The following is a 27,453-nucleotide window of genomic DNA, read 5'->3' as shown; positions in this document are numbered from 1 at the left end:
ATAACCAAGAAGTCCAGATTAAATCCAGATTAAGCTGATGTCACTGGGAGTCTGTCTTTCACCCTCTGGGAGTTTTGCTTCCTTCCATTGTTGGCTTTATTTTAAGGAAAGCTTTATTCCCACATAAAGCAAAGATGACTGTTGAGAGTGCCTCTTTCTCTATAGGTCTGGTGAAAGTCAGGAAAGACTGATCAGCCCAGTGTAGGTCACATGCCTATCCCTAGTCATCACTGTGTCTAGGAGGATGGAGTCCCCTGATTGGCCAGACCTGTGTCACATGCATTTCCCTGGAGCCAGGGCTGGGATCAGGCTAATGTACAGCACGGACTGAAATGGGAGAAGAGGCAATGATGTCCATCCACTAGGGCTGTGTTCTACTTCTTTTGGTCACAAGAGTAACTTCTCATTAGGTGTCAGGGCTGATACCAGGTTTATTCCAACCATGAGCAGAAGCATAAAGGCCAAGGCACCTCCTGAATATGGATATTACCTACTCATTACCATTTGTGTTGTTACTTACTCAAGATGTCTGAAATTTGTGATGTGTGTTTATTGCTCTTTTAATGAAGATTTTTATTTGAAACAGATTTAAAAGCTAGGCTAAGGGAAAGATTTCCACTGACCACAAAACCTCCTTGCTTGCAAAGACAAAAACCAGGCAGCCATAATTTATCAATCAGTGTATGTTGTACATTTAAGGTCCTGAAGGAAATCATAAACAACTTCATGGTGCTGAAAGTACTGTTGCCAGAATCTACCCCAGGTGGTGTGGTACCTACTTTGCATAACCAGGTTCCTTTCAGGCTAATGCCAGAGTTCTCTCATTTTGTTCAAATGATTGGTATAGATCTGAGATTAATTTTTTAAAATTTATTTTGAGAGAGAGAATATGCACACACGTACATGCACATGAGTAGGAGAAGGGTAGAGGGAGAGAATCTTCCTGCAGACTCCTCACTGAGCATGGAGCCTGACACAAGGCTCAGTCTCACCACCCGTAAAATCATGACCTGAGCCAAAACCAAGACACAGATGCTCAACTGACTGAGCCAGCCAGGTGCCCTCTGATATTAAATTCAGTAGCAAAAATCATGTTGGAGATAAATGATCAATTCTTAGATCCCTGAAATTGAGGTCAAGAGCAAAGAGACAGACACAATTATTTAAATCAACTAAGTGAATTCTTTAAGCTAAAAACAACTAGTTCTATGGATCTCAAATTCATCTTGTTTAAACTCAAGATGCAACCTTGAGTTGCAAGCCCAAGCAACCCTATTTTTAATGAAGTTTTGTTGGTGAATCTGATGTGCCCCAATTTTTGAAAATAGCTAGATTAGACCATTAGACAAGTGGGCCTGTTGTATGTTTTCAAAGATCTCTGGCTTGCTGTGCATCTTTGTTTATGGGTTTACATGTTTTTGTTTATTTTTAAAATCAACACCTTCCTGGGGCACCTGAGTGGCTCAGTGGTTGGGCATCTGCCTTTGGCTCAGGTAGTGATCCCGGCCTCCTGGGATTGAGTCCCACATCAGGCTCCCTACGGGGTGCCTGCTTCTTCTTCTGCTTATGTCTCTGCCTCTGTCTCTGTGTCTCTTGTGAATAAATAAATAAAATCTTAAAACAACAACGCCGGGATCCCTGGGTGGCGCAGCGGTTTAGCGCCTGCCTTTGGCCCAGGGCGCGATCCTGGAGACCCGGGATCGAATCCCACGTTGGGCTCCCGGCATGGAGCCTGCTTCTCCCTCTGCCTGTGTCTCTGCCTCTCTCTCTCTCTCTCTCTCTCTCTCTCTCTCTCTCTCTCTCTGTGACTATCGTAAATAAATAAAAATTAAAAAAAAAACTTAAAAAAAAAAAACAACAACAACAACAACGCCACCACCTTCCTAAAGTAATTTGCCATGTTAGTGATACTTGCTGTTTCCCATGTGTTTGGATGCAGAGTCATGTGTATTTAAAAGCTCCTCTATGTGGCTGGGATATGTTACTTATATTCTCTGAGTTTTATTTCTTCACGTCAGACATGGGTATAAAAAACTCTCATAAGGTTGAACAGTGCCTAAAACAAAATAACTCGGAATAATGATATTGTTATTATTTTCTAAGGTTGAATCATCAGTGAGCAGTTGGTTAGGGAAAGAGGGTGGCTAGCATCTGCTTCATATACCCCCTATCTGCTACCCCCTGCCAGTTAACCTTCATGACATAAGTTGCTGACCCAAGTAAGTCAAATCAATCCAGTAATGTCTCATTTTACAGAATTCAGTCAAAAGTCATTGCCTGAGGTGAAAATTCATAGTCAAAATTGCCCTTGAAAATCCCATACACCATCTTTAAAGTGCTGTGGAGTAACATCTCTCAATAAGTCCAGCCCCAGAGGTTTCCTCTATTTTGGGACCAATGGCACTTTCTCTATCACAGCCCCAGATAAACAGTTGTTGTGCATATAGGGACTGCGTCCTAGGACAGAAACACACAGAGAATCATTCAGTACTGCAGTCACTTTCAGGTCTGCTCAGGAGAGGGGCCTGGGAACTGAGAGTGGCCATGGGAGCCACAAGTTCACCCCTACCTGAGGGTTATCCCTAAGTGCACACTCACTGAATGGAATGGTGGACTCAGACACCTACACTGTTTAAGTGATATATATTTTTTGTACAAGAAGCATAGACAGTTGCTCATGTGTGTGTTAAACACACAAAAAGTACAGTGCTCCTGCATAAGCAGACTTCAATTTGGAATTGTGTATTTGTGAAAGGCAAGAGTCTAATTTTTATTTTTTTTATTTTTTATTTTTTTAAGGCTCCAATTTTTAAAGTTAACCCCTTGAATCATGACCCAGGATCAGGAACTTGGGGTCTTCCCAGGGGAAAAATATCTATTAATTTGCTCATAGAGGGGTAGCCAAGGACACTGGAGGAGAGACAAACTACTAATTTAAAAATGAAACCTACACCATGGATGAGGGTGAGAAGGGTGTTTAGTGGGCAGAACTCTGTCCCTAAACCCTTTCTTGGGGATCTCTACTCCTTGCCAACCTAAAGATTTAGAAATCTTTCCTAATTCCTAAAGAGTGGCTTTGTTCCCATTTCTCACAGATCACCAAAAGTGACTCGATACATCACATGAGCCACTCCCAGAGGCAGCCAGAGCTGCCCCCTTTCCCTGCTTCTGTTAATGAGCAACCATCGGAACTCTATCAGGTATGTTCACCTGGCTACTGCTCTTCTGCTGGTACTAGTGGAGGGACAAACAGACAGACTTGAGTGGAATCAATGGCTTTGGTTACTTCTGCCACCAGAAAAGACTCTAGCCCTGTGGGGAAAAGAGCTATCCAGTAGCATAAAGGTGAGTTAGGATCCGGCCTCTCTACCCTGCCATATTGTTCAACCATTCTAAACTTCTGCATCTTCAGTTATTTCTACCTTATAGCCATGTCCACAAAGAATAAAGACAATGGAAGTAAATTACCTGACTCACAAATAAACTGTTTATTGAAAGCCAACTGTGGTCCCTGACATCAGAAATCATGCTCAGGGCAGCCCCAGTGGCACAGCGGTTTGGCACCGCCTGCGGCCTGGGGTGTGATCCTGGGGACCCGGGATCAAGTCCACGTCGGGTTCCCTGCATGGAGCCTGCTTCTCCCTCTGCCTGTGTCTCTGCCTCTCTCTCTGTGTGTCTATGAATAAATAAATAAAATCTTTAAAAAAAAAGAAAAGAAAAGAAATCATGCTCACAGTAGACAGAGAAGTAACCATCCAGGAAGCATTTGCCTGAGTTAGAAGGTAGAAGTAGTGTAAGGCATGTGAGACTTCCTGAGTCTCCATGTAGTAGAGCTTCAGCTACTCCAGAGGTGTCCTTCACCATGTCCTGCTCTGCATTTCTCCCCCTGTAGACCATCATGTCGCACAGCTTTTATCCCCCCTTGATGCAACGCACGTCGTGGACACTGGCTGCACCCTTCAAAGAGCAGCACCACTACCGAGGACCCAGTGATTCCATTGCCAACAACTACTCCTTAATGGCCCAGGACCTGAAGCTGAAGGACCTGCTGAAAGTTTACCAGCCAGTCACCATCAACATCCCAAGGGAAAAGATCATTCAGGGGCTGCCATTAGGTATTTGTAGCAACATGCTATACCGGCTCAAAATGGGACATTGAGTGGGATGTTTAGTCCTGGGTTCTAGTTCTGGCTCCTTTGCTTGCTGCAGCTAACCTTGGATAACCTCATAGAGTCTCAGTCTCTGCATCCATGAAATGAGAATGATTGTGATAGCTAACATTACATTTATCATATGCCACATCCCCTACATTTGACATACACCAAACACTTGTGTTATTGATTGCTGTTTAACAAATTATCCCCCCAAAAAAACAAAACAAAACAAATTATCCCCAAAACTTAATGGTTTAAAACAACCTGTATTGGGGCACCTGGGTGGCTCAGTGGTTAAGCATCTGCCTTTGGCTCAAATCATGATCCTCGGGTCCTGGGATCAAGTGCTGCATCAGGTTTTCCACAGGAACTCTGCTTCTCCCTTTACCTATGTCTCTGCCTCTGTCTCTGAGTCTCTTGTGAATAAATAAATAAAACCTTTTAAAAAATTAAAATTAAAAAAAAAATAAAACAACCAGCATTTATTATCATACAGTTTCTGTGAGGTGAGAATCTGGGCATGGCTTAATCTAATGATTCTGGTTCAGAGTCTTTCACAAGCATGCAGTCAAGGTGTCAGCCAGAACTATAGTCATCTAAAGGTAGCCACAGACAGATCCTCTTACACACTCAAGTCCTCAGGTCCTTGCTGGCTGTTGGCCATAGACATCAGTTTCCTGCCACGTGAGTTTTTCTATGGGGCAGCTCACAACATGGCTTCTGGCTTCCCTCAGAAGGAACAAGGGAGAGAAAGAGAGAGAAAAGAGCCAAAAATATGGTATTTTGGGAATTTAATTCTGACATCCTAACACTTTTGCTCTGTGCTGTTGGCTAGAAGTGAGTCACTAGTCTAGCCCACATACACAAGTGTTATGATACCAGGAGATGGGGAATCGTTAGAGATCATCTTGGAAGCCGCTTACCATAGTACTTTATATGTATTAATTCATTTAATCCTAATGGGTAAAGATAAATCTTCTTCAGTAATTCTTACTACTTGTGTGTTAGAGCCTCTTCATCTGCCCTCTGTCTCAAACTTATTTTCATATTTTTCATTTTTCTCTCTGTGCTGTATGTCCGGGTGAGTTCCTCACATGTATCTCTCTTTTTTTCCTTTTTTTTTTTAAGATTTTATTTATTTATTCATGAGAGACACACAGAGAGAGAGAGGCAGAGACACAGGCAGAGGGAGAAGCAGGCTCCATGCAGGGAGCCCGATGTGGGACTCGATCCCAGTATTCCAGGATCACGCCCTGAGCCAAAGACAGATGCTCAACCACTGAGCCACCCAGGCATCCCTCATATGTATCTTCTAATTCACTAATTTGCTCTTCAACTCTGTTGAGCCTTGAGATTATCATGTCTAATGATTTTTTAAAAAAATTTTCATAACACTGAGGGGGCACTTGACAGGATGAGCACTGGGTGTTATTCTGTATGTTGGCAAATTGAACACCAATAAAAAATAAATTTATTATTTAAAAAAACAATAAAAATTTTCATGACAATATCTTTACATTTTCAGATTTTCTAATTGGTTCTACTCATGAGTGTCATCCCTGCCAATTTCTTGTTTAATTCTTATGGACATAGGTCTTTCAATATTCCTGGGAGGATCTTAAACATTTATTTTGGAGCAATGTTTGTATTGCTGTATTATTTTCACTTTGTGAATCTATCCCTTGATTATTGAGTTTACTAGCTATCTTTGTTAGTGTTGTTTTTTCCCATATGTTCTGGGATTTTAGTTTGCAGGTTTGTGTTGAGAGTTTTTTCCCTTCTTGCTACATGTGTCTCCCACCCCATTGTTTTTATGAAGGTATGATTCACATACAATAAGATGCATAGGTCTTAAGGGTTCAGTTCAGTGAGTGTTGACAATTGTTTATACCATATAGCCACTACCCAAACAGGATGTGGGGCATTTCCATCATTAGAGGAAGTTCTCTTGTGCTCATTCCAATAAGTTCTCTCCTCTACCCAATACCATCCCTTTTTTTTTTTTTAAAGATTTTATTTATTCATTTGAGAGATAGCTCATGAGTGCAGGAGAGGACAAGCCAGGGGGAGAGGCAGAGGGAGAAGCAGGCTTCCCACTGAGTGGAAGCCCAATGCAGGGCTCAATCCCAGGACTCTGGGGTCATGACCTGAGCCAAAGGCAGACATTTAACCAGTTGAGCCACCCAGGTGCCCCATAATCTGACTTTTTTATTCTTATGCCTTCACCTAGCCTCTTAAAACCTCAAATTAGAACCAGACCTTATATTGATGGTTTAAGACCCCCCATCCTAAGGTGATATTTGGGGATCTTGTAGATGTGGTCCCTGAGACCATGTGAAGCTCAGCCTAGTTATTATCAGGCTTTTTCTGTTGTCTCTGGCTGCCATGTGAATTGAGGATCCCTGTGCTTTATCTGCATGTCAGTGCTACTGTGTCTTGGGCCTGTCTTCATGGATAGGACAGCCTTGTTTCAGTGCTGGTTTTATGCCATGAGCCTAGCACTAGTCCCCTACAATCATAGGGTGTTTTTGGATTCTGTTACTCCCCCAGGTAACTAACTCCTCCCTACTCTTGGATACAGAAGCCAAGTTTATGACTTTTACTTTGTACTCTGTGCATTTCTGGTCCACATAGGAAAGCATCTTGTTGAACATTGTAATGTCTTTTTAATTTTTAAAGAGTCTGTTATCATTGTATTTGGAGTAGACTGAGGAGCTCAAAGTATGAAGTCAGGATACATCTAGACTAGGAGTCTTCAGTTCTCTTTGATACTATCAAAATGTCAATTTAATATTGTGTTTTTAACACTTCTCTGTTAATTTCTTTAGGCTAAAGGCTTAAGCAAGCAACAGTATCTAGTTAAATTTTATTAATATAGTTATATATCACTTACTGAATTCATTTGTAGTTACCTTATATTTATTGTAAATGATACTAGTTTTTCTCTTCATGATAATCATATTTCCTTTAAAATAAGTATACTAAGTTTAAAAGTCTGCACTTATTTAAAGACAAATGTTAAACAGTAATTTCCAAAGTTTAGAAAGTAGGGCATATAGGATTAGTGAGTGAATTGGGTAGGCAGTTATTAATATTTATCAATTATATGAATAAATGGAATGTATGTGCATCCCCATTTCACATGTGGGAAAGCTGAGGCCTGGAGTGTTGAAATTACTTCTTCAGAGTCACGCAGATGATTAGTGCTGCATGTGGGACCAGGTGACCCATCTCCTGTCTCATCCCAATGCACCAAGTCTACTCTCCTTAGTCATGTCCCTATGAGTAAAGGATGGCCCAAGGCCCACTAGCCATCCCTGATGTGTTTCTTCTCTCTTGCTCTAGCGAATAACTGCTCTTCAGGACCCAACAAGAAGCAAAGAAAGTTCTCCCCTAGAGACAAAGAGGATCTCACCAGGTAAGTGTCCCTATGGGTATTGGGGACTGCAGGACACCAGGCTGAACTGCAGAAGTCTTAAAACCATGCTCTCAATCTTGATTTCAAAGCATTCTCAGACTACAAGAAACCATGTTTTGTTTTGTTTTGTTTTTTCCATTAGTCCCCTTAACCCAATTTTTTAAGGCTCTGAATAAAACCAATGCTAGCATTCCTACAGGTGCACATGGTTAGAGGTTGTCATTGAAGGACACACCCATGCTAGTTGATGACACAGAGAAGAGGGGCTTCCCCTGCATAATAACACTCAGCAGCATAGAGACAGTAGGCTTGACACAGAGCACTTCTGCAGAAAGCCAACGGCTGAGCTGTGTTTCCTTTCTTTTTTTTTTTTTTTTTTTTTTAAGATTTTATTTATTTCTTCAGGAGAGACAGAGAGAGAGGCAAAGACATAGGCAGAGGGAAAAGCAGGCTTCCTGTTGGGAGCCTAATATGGGACTCGATCCCAAGACCCTGGGATCATGCCCTGAGACAAAGGCAGATGCTCAACCACTGAGCCACCCAGGCATCCCTGAGCTGTGTCTACTTTTCAGGACCAAGCTGGCCTGCAGTATCTCAGTCTCATCACCTATAAAGAAGGAGGTGGTGATATCTTCAACCTTTCCAGGAAGCAGGCCTATGAGTCCAGAAGAGCAGATTGATGTGATGTTACAGCAGGAGATGGAAATAGAAGGTAAAGAAACCCAACCATCTGAATCAGACTTAGAGGTATGTTCTTGTTGCTTCCTTTTTCTCAATTTGCTGAGTATTATTCTTGGCATCTCAGTGATTCTGAACTCAGAGAGAACAGCAGAATCACCCAGGGAATGTTTTAAAAATACCAAAGTCCAGACCTCATGACAGACTACCAAATAAGAGTCTGTGTGTGTATATTTGTGTGTGTGTGTGTGTGTGTGAATTGTTTTAGTGAGTCTTAGAAACCTTTGGTTCCTCTTAGAACATAGGTTGCAAAATGACCCATAAGCTAGGGTTGCCAGATTTTGAAAAACAAAACAAAACAAAAACAGGACACCCAGTTAAATTGGAATTTCAGATATACAATGAATAATTTAAAAAATTATACTAAAATGCTAAATGTATAAGCTTATCCCAATGTATCTATAGTTTATCTGGCAACTCTACCATAGGTGAATTTGGCCTATAGATGTGTTTTGAAAATGCAGGAAATCTCATATAAGCTGGATTTCTAACCTCTTTTGAAAAAATTAAGAAATTTAAGCTGAGAAGTAACTACCTCTTTTCGATAAAAAATATATTTTCCAGTTTGTGAGAGTCTCCAGTATTCTTTATTATTTTCTTATGTCCAGCCAGCTTTCACTCATTAACATTCCTTGCTTGGTTTTAGGTAGACTTTTGAGTTTCTAACCTATTTTAAAAGAAGAGGAACACAACTTTAGAGCAAATAGCTTATGAGTTTATAGTATGTATAATAAAATGATTTATGGCAAAAATCATAGGGACTAAGTATGTGCTATTGGCAGAATTCCATGTTAAACCCTCTAGGTGCTTGACCCCATTCAAGACCTGGGTACTAGGATTACTCCGGTTGTCCAGGTGTGAAGATTGGGGTGAGGTCTGATAAAGAACTTGCCAGAGGTTACACAGTCAGTAAGAGGCACAACTAGAACTTAGACCAGGTCTGGCTGATACTAAAGTCTCTGTGGTAGCATTTCTCACACTTGCCTGATGATAAGAATCACCTGGGATGCTTGCTGAAAAACCCCAAACTGACTCAGGAGGGCCCATGGATCTGCATTTTAATTAGAGCCTCTCTCCCCACCCCAGGCAGTTCTTACAATGAGGGAACTTTGGAAGTTTCTTCTCTATAGGGACCTCCCATTTAAATTTGGAGAAAGGTGAGCTCAGCCTTTTCTGACCACAGACAATTGTCACTAAAACTCAAACCTAATTTCCTGTGCTTCGTGCTTCTCATCTATCTTAAAGTATTCGTTCCTAGAGTTAACCAGCCTTACAGCAGCTTAGCACCCTAAATAAACAAAACTTCCTGAAGTCACCAGGTTACACTGGCCATTTTTGTTCAGTTTGTGTGTTTGTGTTGCTTTTCTAAACTCGGAAACCCATGGTAAGATTAGAAGTACCGTAAGTCTCACTTTTGGGTAATTGGACTTTTGGGTAATTGGACTTTTGGGTAATTCTCACTGGCAGCTACAAGCCACAGGATCCAAGGGCTTTGTAGGCCATCATTGTTGTTGAGGAGGGTGAATTACTGAGTCTATTGGAGGATCTTGTTAATCATCGTCTTAAAGTTCAGCAGATAGATTCCCTCTGTCCTGGCCTAGTACTCATCCCCCTGTTCCTATCTGCATGGCATTTGACAAGCCCATCCTTCTACCCCACCAAAATCTCTGGCTCTGGTTGAATCCCACAGAGTCAAGGGGAATTGCCCACCATCACACTGCAGTGAGTATGTGGTGATGGGCCCCAGAAAACCCGATTGAAGGGAGTAAAGGGTAGGGATGGGTGGGGTGTGAACAAAGTCCCCTGGAGGCTAACAGATGTGGGCAGGTGGACACAGTTCACCAATCACAGTCATTGTCTTGCTGGTGGTTTGTTTATGGAAGAGGTACTATTACTATTTGACCAACGGGATCCGAAAAGACATGATTGCCCCCGAAGAGGAGGAAGTGATGCATCGAATTTCAAAGCTGATTTCTAACACACTGCTGACAAGTCCCTTCCTGGAACCCCTGGTGATCCTTCTGGTGAAGGAGAAGGAAAATGACTACTACAGTAGCCTCATGAAAAGCATCGGTAAGGCTGGGTGTAAATGGGGCAAGGGGCTCCTTTGTGGAGAGCGCCTTCTTCCTCTATCAGTCCACCCTGGTTCCTCTAAAAAATGCCAAAAACATCCTTTTCATTCACATGCTCTCCTGTACATCACTGATGTCAACGCTAGCACTTCCTGCACTTCGATGTGCATCCGTATAACTTGAGGATCTTGTGAAAAATGCAGATTCTGATTAGACAAATCTGGAGTGGGTCTGAGAGTCTTCATTTCTAACAAGCTCCCAGGAGATATGGATGCTGCTTACCCCAGGACAACACTAGGAATAGTAAGGGTCTATTCAGGTTTTAAAATCTAGCTCAAGGCCTGCCTCTTAAGTATTTTTTTTTTCTCTGCAACCCTCAGTGGTCCTTCCTGTCTCTACTTTCAACTCAACCTGCTTTGGAATGTCTCCTGGACCATAATTCTCCTCTGTTATATAACACTGGCATTGTCTTTTCATTTCTTTTTTTTTTTTTAATTTTTTTTTAATTTTTATTTATTTATGATAGTCACACATAGAGAGAGAGAAAGAGAGAGAGAGAGAGGCAGAGACATAGGCAGAAGGAGAAGCAGGCTCCATGCACTGGGAGCTCGACATGGGATTCGATCCAGGGTCTCCAAGATCGCACCCTGGGCCAAAGGCAGGCGCCAAACCACTGCGCCACCCAGGGATCCCTGTCTTTTCATTTCTTATGGGTCTTGGCCCTCCTATTAGACTGTCAGTTCTTCGATGGTGAAGGACGTGTTACTGATTCTAGCTCCCCTTCATCCTTAGGCCCATGTCTTTTTTTTTTATTATTTTTTATTTTTTTATTTATGATAGTCACACAGAGAGAGAGAGAGGCAGAGACACAGGCAGAGGGAGAAGCAGGCTCCATGCACCGGGAGCCCGATATGGGATCCGATCCCGGGTCTCCAGGATTGCGCCCTGAGCCAAAGGCAGGCGCCAAACCGCTGCGCCACCCAGGGATCCCTAGGCCCGTGTCTTGTACACACAGTAGGTCATTGGGAAATACTTAATGATGGTGAGTAATGTGAGAAATGCATCAAAGAGGAGAGGTGATCATATGAGTTCCTTACCTTTCTATTTTATCTGCAGAATAGCTGTCTTTACCAAGATGTCTAGTTATTTTTAATTTCCTAATTAACTTTCTTTTTTAAAAAAGATTTTATTTATTATTCATAAGAGACACACAGAGAGAGGCAGAGACATAGGCAGAAGGAGAAGCAGGCTCCCTGTGGGGAACCCAATGTGGGACTCGATCCCAGGACCCCAGGATCATGACCTGAGCCAAAGACAGATGCTCAACCACTGAGCCATCCAGATGTCCCCCCAATTAACTTTCTTGTCTACTCTAGGATAGAAAAATCATAACCATGTAAAGTCCTTCAAATTCCAGCCTCAACTGACTTCTGCAGTCTTATCACCTTGAACTCTACCACTTACATCTAATATTTCTAACACAAAGTAACTCACAGCACCTTGAGCATGCTTTACAAAAGTTATAGAACTGTACTTCATTTTACATACTGTTCCTTCTGACCCCTATGCTCTTCCTTTCCTATCTTGTCTACAAATTCCTACTCATTCTTCACAATCCAGCTCAAATGTCACTTCCTCTGAAGCTTTTACCAATCTTTCTTTCCTGAGTATGTGAAATATTTTGTTTCTAAATTTCCATTTCTTTTTTTCCTAAGATTTATTTATTTATTTTAGAAGGAGCAAGAGGGAGGGGCAGAGGAAGAGGGAGAGAGGAACCCAAGTGGACTCCATGCTAAGTACAGAGCCCGATGTGGGGCTTGATCCCACAACCCCAGGATCAGACCTGAGTTGAAACGAAGAGTCAGATATTTAACTGACTGCACTACCCAGGCACCCCTAAATTTCCATTTCTAAGTATCTGGTGTCATCTGTTATGTTGAATTTTTTGTGTGACAGCTTAGGTGTGGGAAATCAATTAATGATCAATGAGGTATCAGCAAATAGTGATTTCATTGTCATGCATGATGCTAGATATCCTCATTTGGGCTCAACTCCAGGTTCTAAGCCTTAGACTGTGAAGTTACACTCCTCCTTCTCCTTGAAATTTCTTCAGAAAGAAAACAAACCGACAGAGTAGAGCTTCCCCAATTAATTATATCCAGAGGATTATCAACATCATGGGTATTATCAGTGTAAATAGTCAGAGGCTCATTTAATTCTAAGTACTGCAGCTAAGAGCACAGTGTCCAAGGTCCCTAGTTACTAACAAAGTGTGTGCTCTGTTGGTTACTTAGTTGATTACATCCTCATGGACCCAACAGAGCGAGAAAGACTCTTCATCAAGAACATTCCCCACGTGTTTCCTCAAAGAGTGATCCGGGCCCCTGTGCCTTGGCACTGTGTCTACAGGAACGCCAAGAAGTGGAATGAGGAGCATCTGCACACTGTGAACCCCATGATGCTTAGCCTGAAAGAACTGTGGTTTGCCGAGTAAGAAGTTTCTTCCCTCTCTTTTCTTTGCCTTTCTTTATTGTTTGCACACAAAAGACAATATTTTAGGTTGGGCACAGTGTGAGTAGCCCTGCCCTTGAAGGGAAATGACGAAAATCCTAGACCCAAAGTGCATAGGAACTGTGAGTGACAGCTCTCCGGGCAGTGAAATGACCCTTCTTTGTGCTCCCATGATACCTAGCACCTATCTTGAAGTCCTGGCTCATCCTGGAACAGAGCAGACTTGGAGCCAGCCTGCTGAGGCCCAGATCTGTTTTTTGTTGTTGTTGTTTTTTAAGGTTTTATTTATTTATTCATGAGAGAGAGAGAGAGAGGCAGAGACACAGGCAGAGGGAGAAGCAGGATCCCTGCGGGGAGCCCCATTCAGGGCTCTATCCCAGGACCCTGAGATCACGACCTGAGCCAAAGGCAGATGTTCAATCACAGAGCCACCCAGGTGCCTGCAAGATGAGTTCTTGAACAGACTGCATTCAGGGAGGACCCGTCAGAGTTGACAAGCCTTGGACATCCGAGGGGGACCTAGGGTTCCTCAGGTAACTCCATGCCAGCACAGGGATGGCAAGTAGTGGTCTCATTTATGTTCATGAGTGACTAAATTGGCCACAGCAAGTGGAGGAGTTTAGAGGATACAGGAGCCACTTTTTTTTTCTTTCATTTTTCTAAATTGAGGTATAATCCACACACCATAAAATTCACCCTTCTTAAGTGCACAGTGCCACAGTTCTTGATACATATTTGTACTAAGTATATATATGTACAACTCTCACCACTCCCTCATTCAAGAATATTTTCATCATCCCAAAAAGAAATGTTGTATCCATTAGCGGTCTCCTCCCACCCACCCCCTTCTGCCTTCTACTCAGCCCCTGGAAACCATGAGTCTGGTTTCTGTCTGGACAGATTTTACCTATTCCAAACATTTCATATAAATGGAATCATACACTATGACCTTTCCTGTCTGGCTTCTTTTTGCTTAGTATCATGTTTTCAAGGTTCATCTGACATTGAAAATGTATCAGTATTTTGTTCCTTTCTGCAGCTGAATATTACTCCACTGCATGGCTGCACCATGTTTAGTTTATTCATTCATCAGCTGCAGAGAAGAGAGTGTCATTTTGGGAGTTCCATAAAGGGAGGTGTAAATCCTGGTGGGAGAATAAGGCCACCCAAGTTCAATGAAAAGTCAGGCTGATGACATGATGAACTACCACCATCTGAGTTTTTATTAGAAAATCTAAAGCCAGGGATGCCTGGGTGGCTCAGTAGTTGAGCATCTGCCTTTGGCTCAGGGTGTGATCCCGGGGTCCTGGGATCAAGCCCCAAATCAGGCTCCCCACAGGGAGACTGCTTCTCCCTCTGCCTGTGTCTCTGCCTCTCTCTCTGTGTCTCTCATGAATGAATAAATAAAATCTTAAAAAAAAAATCCAAAGGCAAATATGCTTATTTAATTTTGATTGGTTGAACTTACCAGTAGCTCAGAAATTTTATTTTGGGGAGGCTCTGTAGCTTTGAATGTGTTTAGTCTGGAGCCCTGTTTCTTAGAGAACTTACTTGTTTATCACATTCTTAGTTGTACCTATATTTTCAGAGGGAATTGAGGGGGAAGTCAAGCTAGCCTGGAACTGACCAATGATATGAAATAAGCACATTCCCTTCTTTGGATTGAATTCAGTTTTCTAACTCATTGGGGGTGCCAGTCAGGACACTGAAAAAAAAGGTCATCTTCTAATGAGGCAGAAGTACATAGTGTAATAATTTATAGAATGGGCTCTCAAACTATACTACCTGGGTTCTGGTTCTTGCTTTGTCAATAATGAATAGTTAATCTTCCTAGGTCCCTGTTTTTTTATATGTAAAATGAGAATAATAATAATAATAATAATAATAATAATAATAATACTTACCTCATGGGATTTTTTGGATGAGTTGCTAGAACAGTTTTGGCATATAGTAGTTGTTCCATAAATGAAGGTACCACTATAACTATAAGCATGTTTATGGCCTCAAAAAATAAACTAGAAACTACCATTTCAGAGATGGTAAAATTTGCCAAATTCCCACTACCAAGAAGATGTATATGTGCATTTAATTTGATCATGTAGTGAAGATGGCAAATTATTGAACCTATAGCTTCTGAAAAGATAGTATTCTTACCACTTGCTTTTAGGAGTTCCCTAAAGATTATATAGGCAACAAAAGCAAAAGTGAACCAAAACCATTTAGAAGATTTTTGTCAGTTGAACAACAACAGCAACAATACCACAAAAGATTTGTTAAGGAAATGATACAGACAGCTTTTCTCTGTGACCTGCTTGATTTTAATTTAAAAAATTCTAAGAAGTCACCTAGTAATTAGTGAAGGATGAGGGACTTGGGGGCCAGAATGAGAATTGTGGTTTGAAGAGCCACTGCAGGAAGTCTGTTAGGACTGAAGATAAGTAACTTAATTGCCAGATGGCAACAGGGCCATACTCAGGTTGGATATCAAATGTGTGTTGAGGGAGGTCTTGGGTTCTATCCTTCCTTCTCTAACAGTGCTTTGTGACTAGCCAGACAAGATGGGGACTAATTTAACTACCTTCACCAAGAAGGATTAAAAATGGAGGCTGTGGGATTTAAGAAGGATGAGGAGAAGTGTCCTAGAGGTCATTCCAATGAAAATGAAAAGTAAGAAATGAGACAAGCTGAAAAAGTGAGCAAAGATCTAGTTGAGGAAGTGAAAGATAGTGATGATTTAAAAGACTGACTTATAAATGAATGGAATAGACATCAGGAAAAGATACGGTGGCTCTCTAAGCTAAAAGAGGCCTCAGGGGACATGATAAAGAGCAACACATCCATTGATCTGAGAGAAATGGGAGAAGATAAGAGCCTCATAGGAGACAGTAGAAGGAGATTCATGTGTTCATTCCACATATATTTTTCATGTGTCTGCTTTGTGTAAGGCACTGTGCCTACAGGATACTGTGTGTGTCTTGGTGAGCCTGCCAGCCATTGCAGGTAGGTCTATGGAGGGTTTTTTTGTTTGTTTGTTTAGACCAAAGCAGTCCTCCAAGTTGTCCTGAGTGGCTCACTCAAGGGCCACACTAAGGATTAGATGGAACCTACTTGATCATGAAGGTGTTGCTTCTCTTGACCTATCTTCTCTGTCTTCACGTTAAAGAACATTGATTTGTCCATTTGATATTCTAGGTCCCGGCCAGGCAAATACCAGGTTGGTGCCAAAACCCCACTCCCCAGATGGGTTACCCAGAGTAGAACACATCGGAAGGCTCAACAAATACCAGTTGAGTTGGTTCATCTATCTGCTCTTTGCAAGGTTCCTGTGGACTTTCTACTCCCTCCTCAGACTCCCAGATTTTTCAGATACAGTTTTACTCTCCTTGAAAAATAAGGATATATGCCCTTTGAACCCATCCTACAGAATTCATTTTTTAAAAAAAGATTTTATTTAATTACTTGACAGAGAGAGAGAGCACAAGCAGAGGGAGTGGCAGGCAGAAGGAGCAGAAGCGGGCTCCCCACACAACAGGGAGCCCTGACATAGGGCTTGATCCCAGGGCCTTTGAATCATGACCTGAGCTGAAGACATGCTTAACCAAGCCACCCAGGTGCCCTTAGAATTTATTTTTAAGTGACTTTGCAGCCCAGGACATTTCTCCCTCTCTTTTGGCAGATTTCAAGACCTCAGGTTTGTTCGAACAGCAGAATTACTGGCAGGAAAGTTGCCTCTGCAGCCTCATGAATATTGGGATGTGATCCAGAAACACTGCATGGAAGCACGCCAAATCCTTCTCAACAAGTCAGTATCTGACCTCAGAATCGGACTGCATCACAGTATCATAAACTCTCCGGAGTGAGAGTGTTTCTGGAGTGAAAACTGGTTTCCAGCCTGGAGGTTGCAGTTTACTGACTTCCACTGGCCTCTTTCTCTGTCCCCTTCTTTGCACTTTCTATCCCCAGACAGTCTTTGTGTCTCCCCATGTCCACTCTTCTTCAGCCCTCACTCCTAGTCTCCTTCTGCCTTTTTGAAACTCTCATTACCATTCCTTATTGGAGTTACCACTTCCCTTCCCTTCTGAAGTCTGTTAGACTGTGCTAGATACCTGACAGTGCATTTGAATGATTTATGTTCAGGTGGCCCAGATAAACAACTGCAATATTCCAGAGTTAGGGAGCTTTCAAAACTGAGATGATTCTTTTTTCTTTTGCAAATGTGTGCAGGACTGTGTCCAAAGCCAGAGAAATCCCCTTATGTGAAATTATGGTGGTAATACCCACCAATGGGTTTTTATTATCAGAGACAATGCATATGAACTGTTGGCACATAGTAGCTGCTCAATAAATATCCTAGTTTTTATCTTTACAACTATGGCTATTCCTAATACTTTTCTAGCATTCAGAAAAGAGATGTGATAGGATGAAAAAGCCAGTGGTTTCCACTGGGAATTAGGAATCGAGGGAAGTAGGAAGAAAGAATAAGGAGGCATCCATTTCTGCTTCTGCTTTTCTTATTTCTAGGACCAACTTCTGAGCAGCTACTGTCACATTGGAGTTTCCCTTCTTACGTTTTCTTCTTTTTCTCTTCTCTCTCTCTTTCCCCCTATTAAGTCTGAATCAGAGGCCAGGCATTTGTCAAGGAGAGAAATTGGACAGAACATCCCAGTTCCTTATGCCCTTTTACCACAACCTCTGATTATAGTGAAGAAAGCAGAGACTCTTAGAGCAGGACTTGCCACCAGTATCCCTTGTGTATTTGAGTATTGCTAATGGAAGAGTAGTACCTCAATTCATATCTTATTTCTTTCTTTCCAGCAAAGAGGTGTTTACAGATCGGGTGGCCAGGGATATGAAAGTACCAATTTGGAAAGCTGCTTAGTGGGAACTGAGCCATCTTTCTGGTCAACAGAGAGTGGGGAATGTCTGATCGGACTTGTCCAAGCTCAGAAAAGCTTCTTACTCGGATGCCCTCCTGTCTTTACAGGTGGATCCCTACCTGTGCCCAGCTTTTTGTCTCAAAGAAGGAGCAGTGGGTCCATTTTGCTCCCAAGAGTGACTATGACTCTTCTCGTAACATTGAGGAATATTTTGCTTCCATTGCTTCTTTCATGTCACTCCAGCTGAGGGACTTGGTTATTAAGTCTCTTGAGGACCTCATGTCCTTTTTCATGATACACAAGGTATGTAGGGGACCAGCAGTAGGCCCTTTTGAGGGGAAAACAACTGAGACCATCAGAATTCCGTTACATTGGTTCTCAGCTGTAAGCCAGGATAAAAAGTAAAAAAAATTCTTGACTATCACATATATCAGATCATTATATGCTCATTAAAATGATTTCTGTGAATCCCAGCAAGCTTTCCTGAGTTAATTAACTACTACTAAATTGGCCAAGTTCTCTGGAAGTGAGGAAGTTGATAAGAAGTTGCTAAGAAAATTTAAAGAAAGATTGAGTAAAATGGAATTCATACCCCTTATAGGAAGGAAACAGGTCACTTCTTTATCTTCTCTGTTAAAGAAAGGAGTTGAAAAGTTTTATTATCAGTCTTTGGCTTGATATTTAGGGAGTGTTGTGTATATCATTGCATATATTGACTTTTTGTTCTTTGAAAGGGGCATCCCTGAAAACAAAAGGCTTTGTTGACCTAATAAATAACTTTCTGCATGAAACTACTACAGTGAAGTCAAAATAAAAGCTAAAAGCACTAAGTCCTATGTTATGTTTTCAAAACATAGTAGCATTCCCTAAACTTAGATAGCCTAAGGATCAAGGAAGATTCTTTTGGATTTTATGCCATGTGCACATTTTACCTTAAAAAAGAGTGATAAAAATATAAAATTACCTTGTTTTAAAAGGTTAAATTCTAAGTATTTTTCCAAATGAAGATGAACAATTGACCTTTTGCTCAAAAAAATATAGAAGCCAATGCTACTGAATTTAGACTCTGATGTTAGCTTTCTCATAAGAACCAATCTATAGATGTCACTGTAGTCATCTACTTTGCTAGGCAGAAGAGACTCGGATGTAGGAACAAATCTCACTCTAAAATTCCATACAAAGGGAAAGAAGGGGAAATTTATGGGTATTTGATACATGATAGCTATGCAACAAATGTTTATCAATCATCCTCAAACAGATCTGGAAATGTCTAACATAACTGATTTAAACAAGTACTTTACAGCTGTGCTATGACAATTTTGTTAGGCAGTGTAGTTTATGAGAAATAACTTATGTTACTAGCCTGATAGGAAATTGTACGTGCCAATATTTCTGTTGTAGGAATGTTGACATTTTAAGTGTTTAAAATAGACTATTAACTCATTAGCAAGCTCCTTCTGAGGCATATAGATAACTCTTGATGCTTTTGGATTCTGTCAACAAATTTTTATTGAGCACCACATATGTATTAAATTCTGCCTTGGATATTTTGGAGGGATCAGACACAGATCCTGCCCTCGAGGCTAGAGTAGAGAAGATAAAATATACATATAAATATCTGCAAGAGAGAAAGATAAAATATCATGAAGGAATGGAAATTCAGAAGTTCAGAAGTAGAAGAGATTGGTATCTTGGTGGAGAATAGGGAGACTTCCAAGAGGAGGGAATTTTTAGCTGAATTTTGAAGGATAAAAAGGATTTGAAAATACTAATGCAAGAATTTCTAAGCAAAGTAAGCATAGTGAATAAAAGCTTTGGGGAAGGGGAAATGGATGAGGTCAGAGTGGGCTAAGCCATACCTAGACCTTACTTGAACATAAACAGTATATGGGACTCCACATTTCCATTTCTGGTGTTCATGTCGTACTGTGAATGTATAAAATTCACTCCTTTGATTCTGGAAGGCCCCACCTTGTGACAGCCACCATATCTTATATCTCCTAAAGGATGGGAATGATTTTGAGGAGCCCTACCAAGAGATGGAGTTCTTCCTACCTCAGCTAATCACAATAAAACTTGAAGTCATTGAACCCATTATTGTCTTTAATCCATCTTTTGATGATTGTTGGGAATTAATACACAACTCTTTCTTGGAAATTATTAAGAACTCTAGAGAGATCCCCAAGGTATAGTATCAACTGAATCATTTGTTTATAGTTTTATTTACTTATTGAATAAAATATATTTAAAATGGCTGTTTTTACAAGGTATTTAGTTAGAGGAGTTTTACTTTGGGAGATAAATGCTGAATATACTACCCCCTTGACTCCAGAAAGGAAACTTGGGCCATAAAGAAATGTCCATGCATTTGAGAATTGTGCTTTTATTTTTTTTTAAAGATTCATTTATTTATTTGAGAGCGAGAAGAGAGCAAGCAGGGGGAGGGGCAGGGGAGAAGGAAAGAATCTCAAGCAGACTCACTGTTGAGTGTGGAGCCTGACATGGGGCTCAATCCCAGGACCCTGAGATCATGACCTGAGCCAAAATCAAGAGTTGGATGCTTAACTGACTGAGCCACCCAGATATCCCAAGAATTATGCTTTTAATAAGAGCATAATTAAGAATTACTTTGTGAGGAATGCCTGGGTGGCTCAGCAGTTGAGCATTTTGTCTTTGGCTTGGGGCATGATCCCGGGGTCCTGGAATTGAGTTCCACATCAGGCTCTCTACATGGAGCCTGCTTCTCCTCCCTCTTTGTATATCTCTGCGCCTCTCTCTGTGTCTCTCGTGAATAAATAAAAAAATCTTTACAAAAAAGGAAACTTTTGTGAGCAAGTAGATTTCCTCCCCACCCTAGCTAGCCATGATCCAACTTCAAAGGGGCAGATGTGTCCCAAGCCATATCCAACTTAGGTTGATTGCACAATGGAGCAGTGCCATGAACTCACCAAGAATCTTCATAAAATGATATCTAATTTAGTTTGTTTAACCACTGAAGGCATCAAAGGGAAAAATTAAAGCTTCCCTTCCTGGTCCAAACCCCTTCCAGTTTCCTTTCCTAGGTGGCATTGCTAATCATATTCCAGACACTTAGCAGACTTTTATTGCTGGCCAGGATCACCCACATGAGTGTGACTCTCTCGTGTTCTATCTTCTATTTCCCTCTGGATGGTCGATGTGTCAAGAAGACCAGTGCCCAGCGCCACGTAGGGAAGGGAACTGTGGGGTGTTTTTCTCTCTTTCTCCTCCTCCCTCCATTCCCAGCCATTATGTGTAATGCTTAGATGCTCTTAAGTACTCTTCTCCTTGCAGTCTTATACTTATACTTATACTTCTTATACTTATACTTATACTTATACTTATAGGATTCTAAAAGCTCAAGATTAGATTTGGGGGCTGTAGAGCAGCATATGAGGCCAAATGCTACAGTCAGTCTCACCAGATAACTCTAAATTTGAGGTTTCAAATCTAACCAAGCCTGGTTAACAAGAAACTGGGTGTGCAGAGGGGAAAGAAACAGTGGGTAACTCTTCTACAATCAATATCCCTAGGAAGGAAATGAAAGAAGAGACCCTATAATTTGGAAGGATAAGTGTGGGGCTTGGGGACAGATAAAGTACATACCACTCAAGTTCTCTTTCACAGCAATATTTGTAAGCAGCTGGGCTGGGAGAGCCCAGGGCTCACTCATGTGGCTGTTCCAGCAAACATCAGCAGGGATGGTAGTAGATTTAGTGAATTGTAATGACAAGGAGATATAATCACAGGTCATAGTGTATACCAGGTTTGAAACCTAGACCCAAGTGAATGCCAATGGCACTTTATCAGGTTGTGAGAAAAAGCAGCCTAGATTCAGTATTCTCCATCTAGAGATGCCCACAGCACTGGTTCATGCCTCAAACCCCATAGACTATTTTATCTCTGAATTGGATATTGAAACTTAAAAAAAAAAAAAATAGCCCCTCGGGTTGAATATCTAATAAGAATATCTAAGAACAGGGGCAGCCTGGGAGGCTCAGCGGTTTAGCGCCGCCTTCGGCCCGGGGCATGATCCTGGAGTCCCGGGATCAAGTCCTGCGTCGGGCTCTCTGCATGGAGCCTGCTTCTGCCTGTGTCTCTGCCTCTCTCTCTCTCTCTCTCTCTCTCTCTCTCTCTCTCTCTCTGTGTGTGTGTGTGTGTGTGTGTCTCATGAGTAAATAAATAAAATCTTAAAAAAAAATCTAAGAACAGCAACAGGTAGACAGTAGCCCCAACCCCTAACGGACCTGCTTTTTTTATGGTTAAATTTTATTTTAATTTTACTTTATTTAAAGATTTTATTTATTTGAGCGAGGGTGAGGGATAGCACATGAGTGGGATTAGGGGCAAAGGGAGAGGGAGAAGCAGGCTCCCTGCTGAGTATGTAGCCCAACGCAGGCCTCAATCCCAGGACCCTGAGTTCATGACCAGAGCTCAAGTCAGATGCTTAACTATCCAGGTATCCCTTTATTTATTTATTTTTAAGATTTTTTTTAAAGATTTTATTTATTTATTCATGAGAGACACAGAGAGAGAGAGAGGCAGAGACACAGTTAGAAGGGAGAAGCAGGATCTATGCAGGGAGCCCGATGTGGGTCTCCATCCCAGGTCTCCAGGACCACACCCTGGGCTGAAGGTGGCACTAAACCACTGGGCCACCTGGGCTGCCCTAAGATTTTATTTTTAATTAATCTCTACACCCAATGTGGGGCTCGAACTCACAATCCTGAGATCAAGAATCCTATGCTCCACCGACTGAGCCAGCCAGGTACCCCCCAAATTTAAAAATAACAGTTTCAAGGTACAGAAGGGAAGCCTATTTATGAAAAGGTTACTAAAGGAAACCAAAGTAAATATTAGAAAATACTTGTCTTAGTAAATTGAGACATGGATGCTACAATACTGATTGAAATGAAAAGAGGTGAATGAGAGGCATAAATACAATGAAGTGGGGTGAACTAAGGGTTTTCTAAAACTAAAGATGCAATAAGGAAAATTTAAATCACCATTAGCAGCCATGTCAATGCTTTACTTTCATAATCAGAAATACACACACACATACACACATACATTATTATGGAAGGGGTCTACTTAGGCCAGTCTCTCTCCTGATGGGAGAATTTTCTCACTCTAAGTGCCAGGGAAATCCTGAACTTGGAGAAGTGTGTAGGTGTGAGCACTAAGGGTGATGACAAGACCAGGAAGTCAGGAACTAGAGAACCAGGGAGATCAGCAGATGGTAACCATGATTACCTGGAAAAGGCACCATTGATCTCTCTTTAGTTTTACAGACTACTCTACAGGGCATGGGAGAACCAGCCACATTTAAAGGACAGTAAAAGGTTTTACTTTCTCTCTCAACTGAAGACTTCTTCTCAAGAAACAATCCCTTATGCTGCCCACATGTAATCTCTTGCATGGTCTGGATATACCAATTATGTATCCCTAAACCATTTCATCTTGTATGCTTGACCAATGCCAGATCCTCCATTTCTTTGCTTTCAACCACTGTCTGCAGTGTGGCCACAGCAAAGAAATTATTCCTCCAATGGCTTAAAAACCTTTGGATTGTCCAAAGAGGGAGGACACAGACTATTTGCATTAGCTTTTCCCCCGTTCTAAATCAGTGCATTTTCATCCATGGTACATAACTACTGTAACTAAGTAGAGCACTCTGACAGTCTTTTCTGGGACCAATCACTTAACTTTCTCAGTAAGGAGGACAGTGGGTCCCCAGCAGGGACTTGGCCATCTTCATGAGTCATACAAATGAGAACATTTCTCAGGGACACACATACGCCATTAAGAAGTTAAAGAACCTGAGGGGCACCTGGGTGGCTCAGTCATTTAAGCATCTGCCTTCGGCTCAGGTCACATTCTACTTTAAGCAGGGAAACCTCACATCCTAACTGAGGTCCATGGGGACTCTCCATGGACCAGAGACTTGAAAGTTCAATGAAGGGAAAGATGATTAACCCAAAAAGAGGGAGAGGAGAGAGGTCAAGGGAACAGAAGGGTGATTCTGGTGCTATCCAAGAGGAAAAAGAGTGAAAATGTAAACTGATGTCCCTGTAAATGTGTCTGTTGCAAAAGATTTTACATTTTGGTGCCATTTCCTTTCTTAACGTTGTGTGGCTGTCTTGTGACACCAAAACAATTTCTATTCTTTAGGTGGAATCTGTCCTGTTCCCAGAGTTGAAAGGCTATAATCTGATTCTTGGAACCGTTAACACTGAAGAAAAACTAGTTTCTGATTTTGTGGATCAAACCTTTGAGATATTTCAGAAGAATCAAGTTGGACCCTGCAAGTAAGTAGGTTTAGTTGTAACTTAAGCCATTTTGTTATGGATTTGTTTGTCATCAATTTACAATCACTGTTCCCACATATCAGAAATGCATACATAGTAAGAATAGCCCAATACTTACATAGGTATTACTCTTTATCTCCACTTTACTGGTGAGGAAGCTTTCCCAACATTATACAGCAAATAAAATAGGAGAACAAGAATTCAAACTTAGTTACAGGTCCACCTCCATTATCTGAAAGCTGTGAGGCCGGATAGGTTTTGGTATTTAGAAATTTCTGGATTTTAGAAAAGTAACAATATACTTTTATACCAATATACTTTTATACAATGTATAAAAGTATATATCATATATTATGATCCAGTTTCAACAAGACCTCGGGAAGCACCCCTTAATTAAATGTATTGATATTTCTACAGTGAAAAATATGAATATTCAGCCAAGTAGCCTCATATTAATTTAGACCAGCTTTTGCTATTAAATGAATTTTGAAGTGGCTTTCTGTTTTCAGAGCTTTTTGGACTTGAGAATTAAAGAAAGGGAATTGAGGACTAGTTATCTGAATGCTCCTTATTTATTGTACTGTAGAATATCTCACAGTTGCTCATGTGAGCAGTCCCTAGTTTAGGGTAATCAGATAATACAGCTTCCAAACTGAGACACTTTGAGAGTGAAGAAGGCTTTATTTTTTTTAACTTTCTAAAAGATTTTATTTATTTATTCATAAGAGAGACAGAGACATAGGCAGAGGGAGAAGCAGGCTCCATGCAGGGAGCCCAACGTGGGACTCGATCCCAGGACTCTGGGATCATGCCCTAAGCCAAAGGCAGACCGCTGAGCCACCCAGGCATCCCTGAAGAAGGCTTTATTAACAATTGCCATGGCACAACAAATAAATCTGGGTGATCCCAGGCAAGCCAGAATACATGGGTTTCTTCAATGCAGCTCTGTCAACATATTAGACCAGAAAACTCTGGATTGTGAGGAGCTGCTGTACATGGTAGGATGTTTAGCAGCATCCCTGACCTATACCCATTAGATGCCAGTAGGATCCTCCCACAGCCATTACAACTAAAAGCATCCTGAGACATGGCCAAATGACCCCTGAGTGGTCAGATCACCCCCAGTTGAGAACTACTTCAAATCTAGTCTGAAAATCATAGACTCAGATTTGGAAGCTATGTCCTTATGAATTTGATGTGGGGGCATCTATTTGAAACCTCTGTTTCCTTTGTTTTTGGAGTCTGACACATAGTTTATCTTTTTGGACTGACTGCTCCTCATACTATGTCTCAGTTTTAGAATCTCTAAAGTATTGGCCAATTCCTAGAAGTGTACCACTGGGCCCTACAAAACTAATTCTGCTTACTCCATAGTTAAGCATTATTTTATTTATTATTTTGTTTTGTTTTATTATTTTACTTTATTTCTTATTATTTTAATTTTTTTAAGTAGGCTCCATCATGGGACATGAACTAATGACCTCAAGATAAGAGTCACTGCCCTACTAAGCCAGCCAGGTGCCCTCATGTCGTCTTTATTTTCATTCAAACTTTTTAGAAAGACTTTATTTTTTAAAAAGTATTTTATTAATTTATTTGACAGAGAGAGCACAAGCAGGGGGAGTAGGAGAGGGAGAAGCAGGTTCCCCGCTAAGCAGGGAGCCTGATACAGGGCTTGACCCCGGACCCTGGAATCATGACCTGAGCCAAAGACAGTCCCTTAACGAACTGAGCCACCCAGGTACCCCTAAAAAAGTAAAAAATAAATTACTTTATTTTTTTAAAAGATTTTATTTATTCATTCATGAGAGACACACACAGAGAGAGAAACAGAGACATAGGCAGAGGGAGAAGCAGGCTCCATGTGGGGAGCCCGATGTGGGACTCGATCCCCAGGACTCCAGCATCACGCCCTGAGCCGGAAGGCAGACGCTTAACCGCTGAGCCACACAGGCATCCCAAATTACTTTATTTTTAAGTAATCTCTATACCCAATGTGAGGCTCAAACTCACAATCCTGAGATGCAGAGTCTATGCTCCACAGACTAAGCCAGCCATATGCCCCTAATTCAAATTTTTTTTTAAGTCATAGCATCCCAGATACATGCTCCATTTGGGAGAAATCTGTCCAGCCATTTTTGCATGATCTGATAAGACAGGAAAACTTAATTTTATCCAATAGATTTTAGATTCATTAGTTCCAAATTTTCATCTTAAAACTTAGTCGTAGAATTTTATTTTATTTTATTTATTTTATTTTTTTTTTAGTCATAGAATTTTAGAGCTGGAAGAAGGGAGAGGAACTAATGTTTATTACATATTGACTGTATATCAAACACTGTATTCAATGCTTTATATGTACATTATTATAGGTAAGCCTTACAACAATCCTTTGAGGTGTTAATATTTCCACTTAAGGTTTATGTATACAATGGAATATTACTCAGCCATTAGAAATGACAAATACCCACCATTTGCTTCGACGTGGATGGAACTGGAGGTTATTATGCTGAGTGAAATAAGTCAATCAGAGAAGGACAAACATTATATGGTTTCATTCATTTGGGGAATATAAAAAAATAGTGAAAGGGAATAAAGGGGAAAGAAGAAAAAATGAGTGGGAAATATCAGAAAGGGAGACAGAACATGAAAGACTCCTAACTCTGGGAAACGAACAAGGGATGGTGGAAAGGGAGGTGGGCGAGGGGTGGGGGTGACTGGGTGACAGGCACTGAAGGGGGCACTTGATGGGATGAGCACTGGGTGTTATTCTATATGTTGGCAAATTGAAACCAATAAAAAATAAATTAAAAATAAATAAATAAATAAAAATAAAAATGCCCCAAATAAAAAAATATATATATTTCCACTTAAGACACTGATCTTTGGAAAAGAGAAATATCTTCTCTAAGTTCATGCAAGTCGGAAGTGGCAAAATTGGAATTTGAAGCCAAAGCTATGAATTCCCAGTTCAGTATACTTTTTGCCATATTATATTTCCCTTTCCTGCTTTGGGCTAATTTTTATGATCTTATATCTTCATTTGCTACTTTTCCTAATCTGATTTGGTGACCTGTATTTGCATGTCTGATTTTATACCCTTCGATTATGGAAGATACTTAAATGTATACAAAAAGTATGATGACTTATTGGATAACATGGCAGAACAAAACATCACTGCGTTCCTGAAAGAAAATCATGAAATTGAGGATTTTGTGACGGTAGGAAATATCACTTGTTATTTCATATCTTGGTGACTTGTGCTGCTGACAATCCAATACATAGTCAGTATATTTTGTTAGTATATATGCCGTGGTCAGCATTGGACTCGGCTGGCTGGGGGTGCAGCTGGGGGCA

The 27,453-nt window shown here is 41.0% G+C and overlaps 1 protein-coding gene across 1 annotated transcript in view; it reads left to right on the top strand.

The window, feature by feature from the left end:
* The window catches only part of DNAH3 (dynein axonemal heavy chain 3), a 172,201-nt gene that overhangs the window by 6,540 nt on the left and 138,208 nt on the right, over positions 1-27,453 (top strand). The window contains 11 exon segments of the mRNA XM_055340043.1: positions 3,096-3,200; positions 3,893-4,115; positions 7,500-7,572; positions 8,145-8,319; positions 10,194-10,383; positions 12,677-12,872; positions 16,570-16,695; positions 17,878-18,073; positions 19,777-19,956; positions 23,960-24,096; positions 27,212-27,317. Of these exon segments, the coding sequence (XP_055196018.1) occupies positions 3,096-3,200; positions 3,893-4,115; positions 7,500-7,572; positions 8,145-8,319; positions 10,194-10,383; positions 12,677-12,872; positions 16,570-16,695; positions 17,878-18,073; positions 19,777-19,956; positions 23,960-24,096; positions 27,212-27,317 (1,707 nt within the window).

This window comes from Nyctereutes procyonoides, unplaced genomic scaffold, assembly GCF_905146905.1.
Source record: "Nyctereutes procyonoides isolate TBG_1078 unplaced genomic scaffold, NYPRO_anot_genome, whole genome shotgun sequence".
In the NCBI taxonomy this organism is placed as follows: Eukaryota; Metazoa; Chordata; class Mammalia; order Carnivora; family Canidae; genus Nyctereutes; species Nyctereutes procyonoides.
Note: the sequence above shows the minus strand (reverse complement) of the source record. Positions and strands in the feature narration are given on the sequence as shown.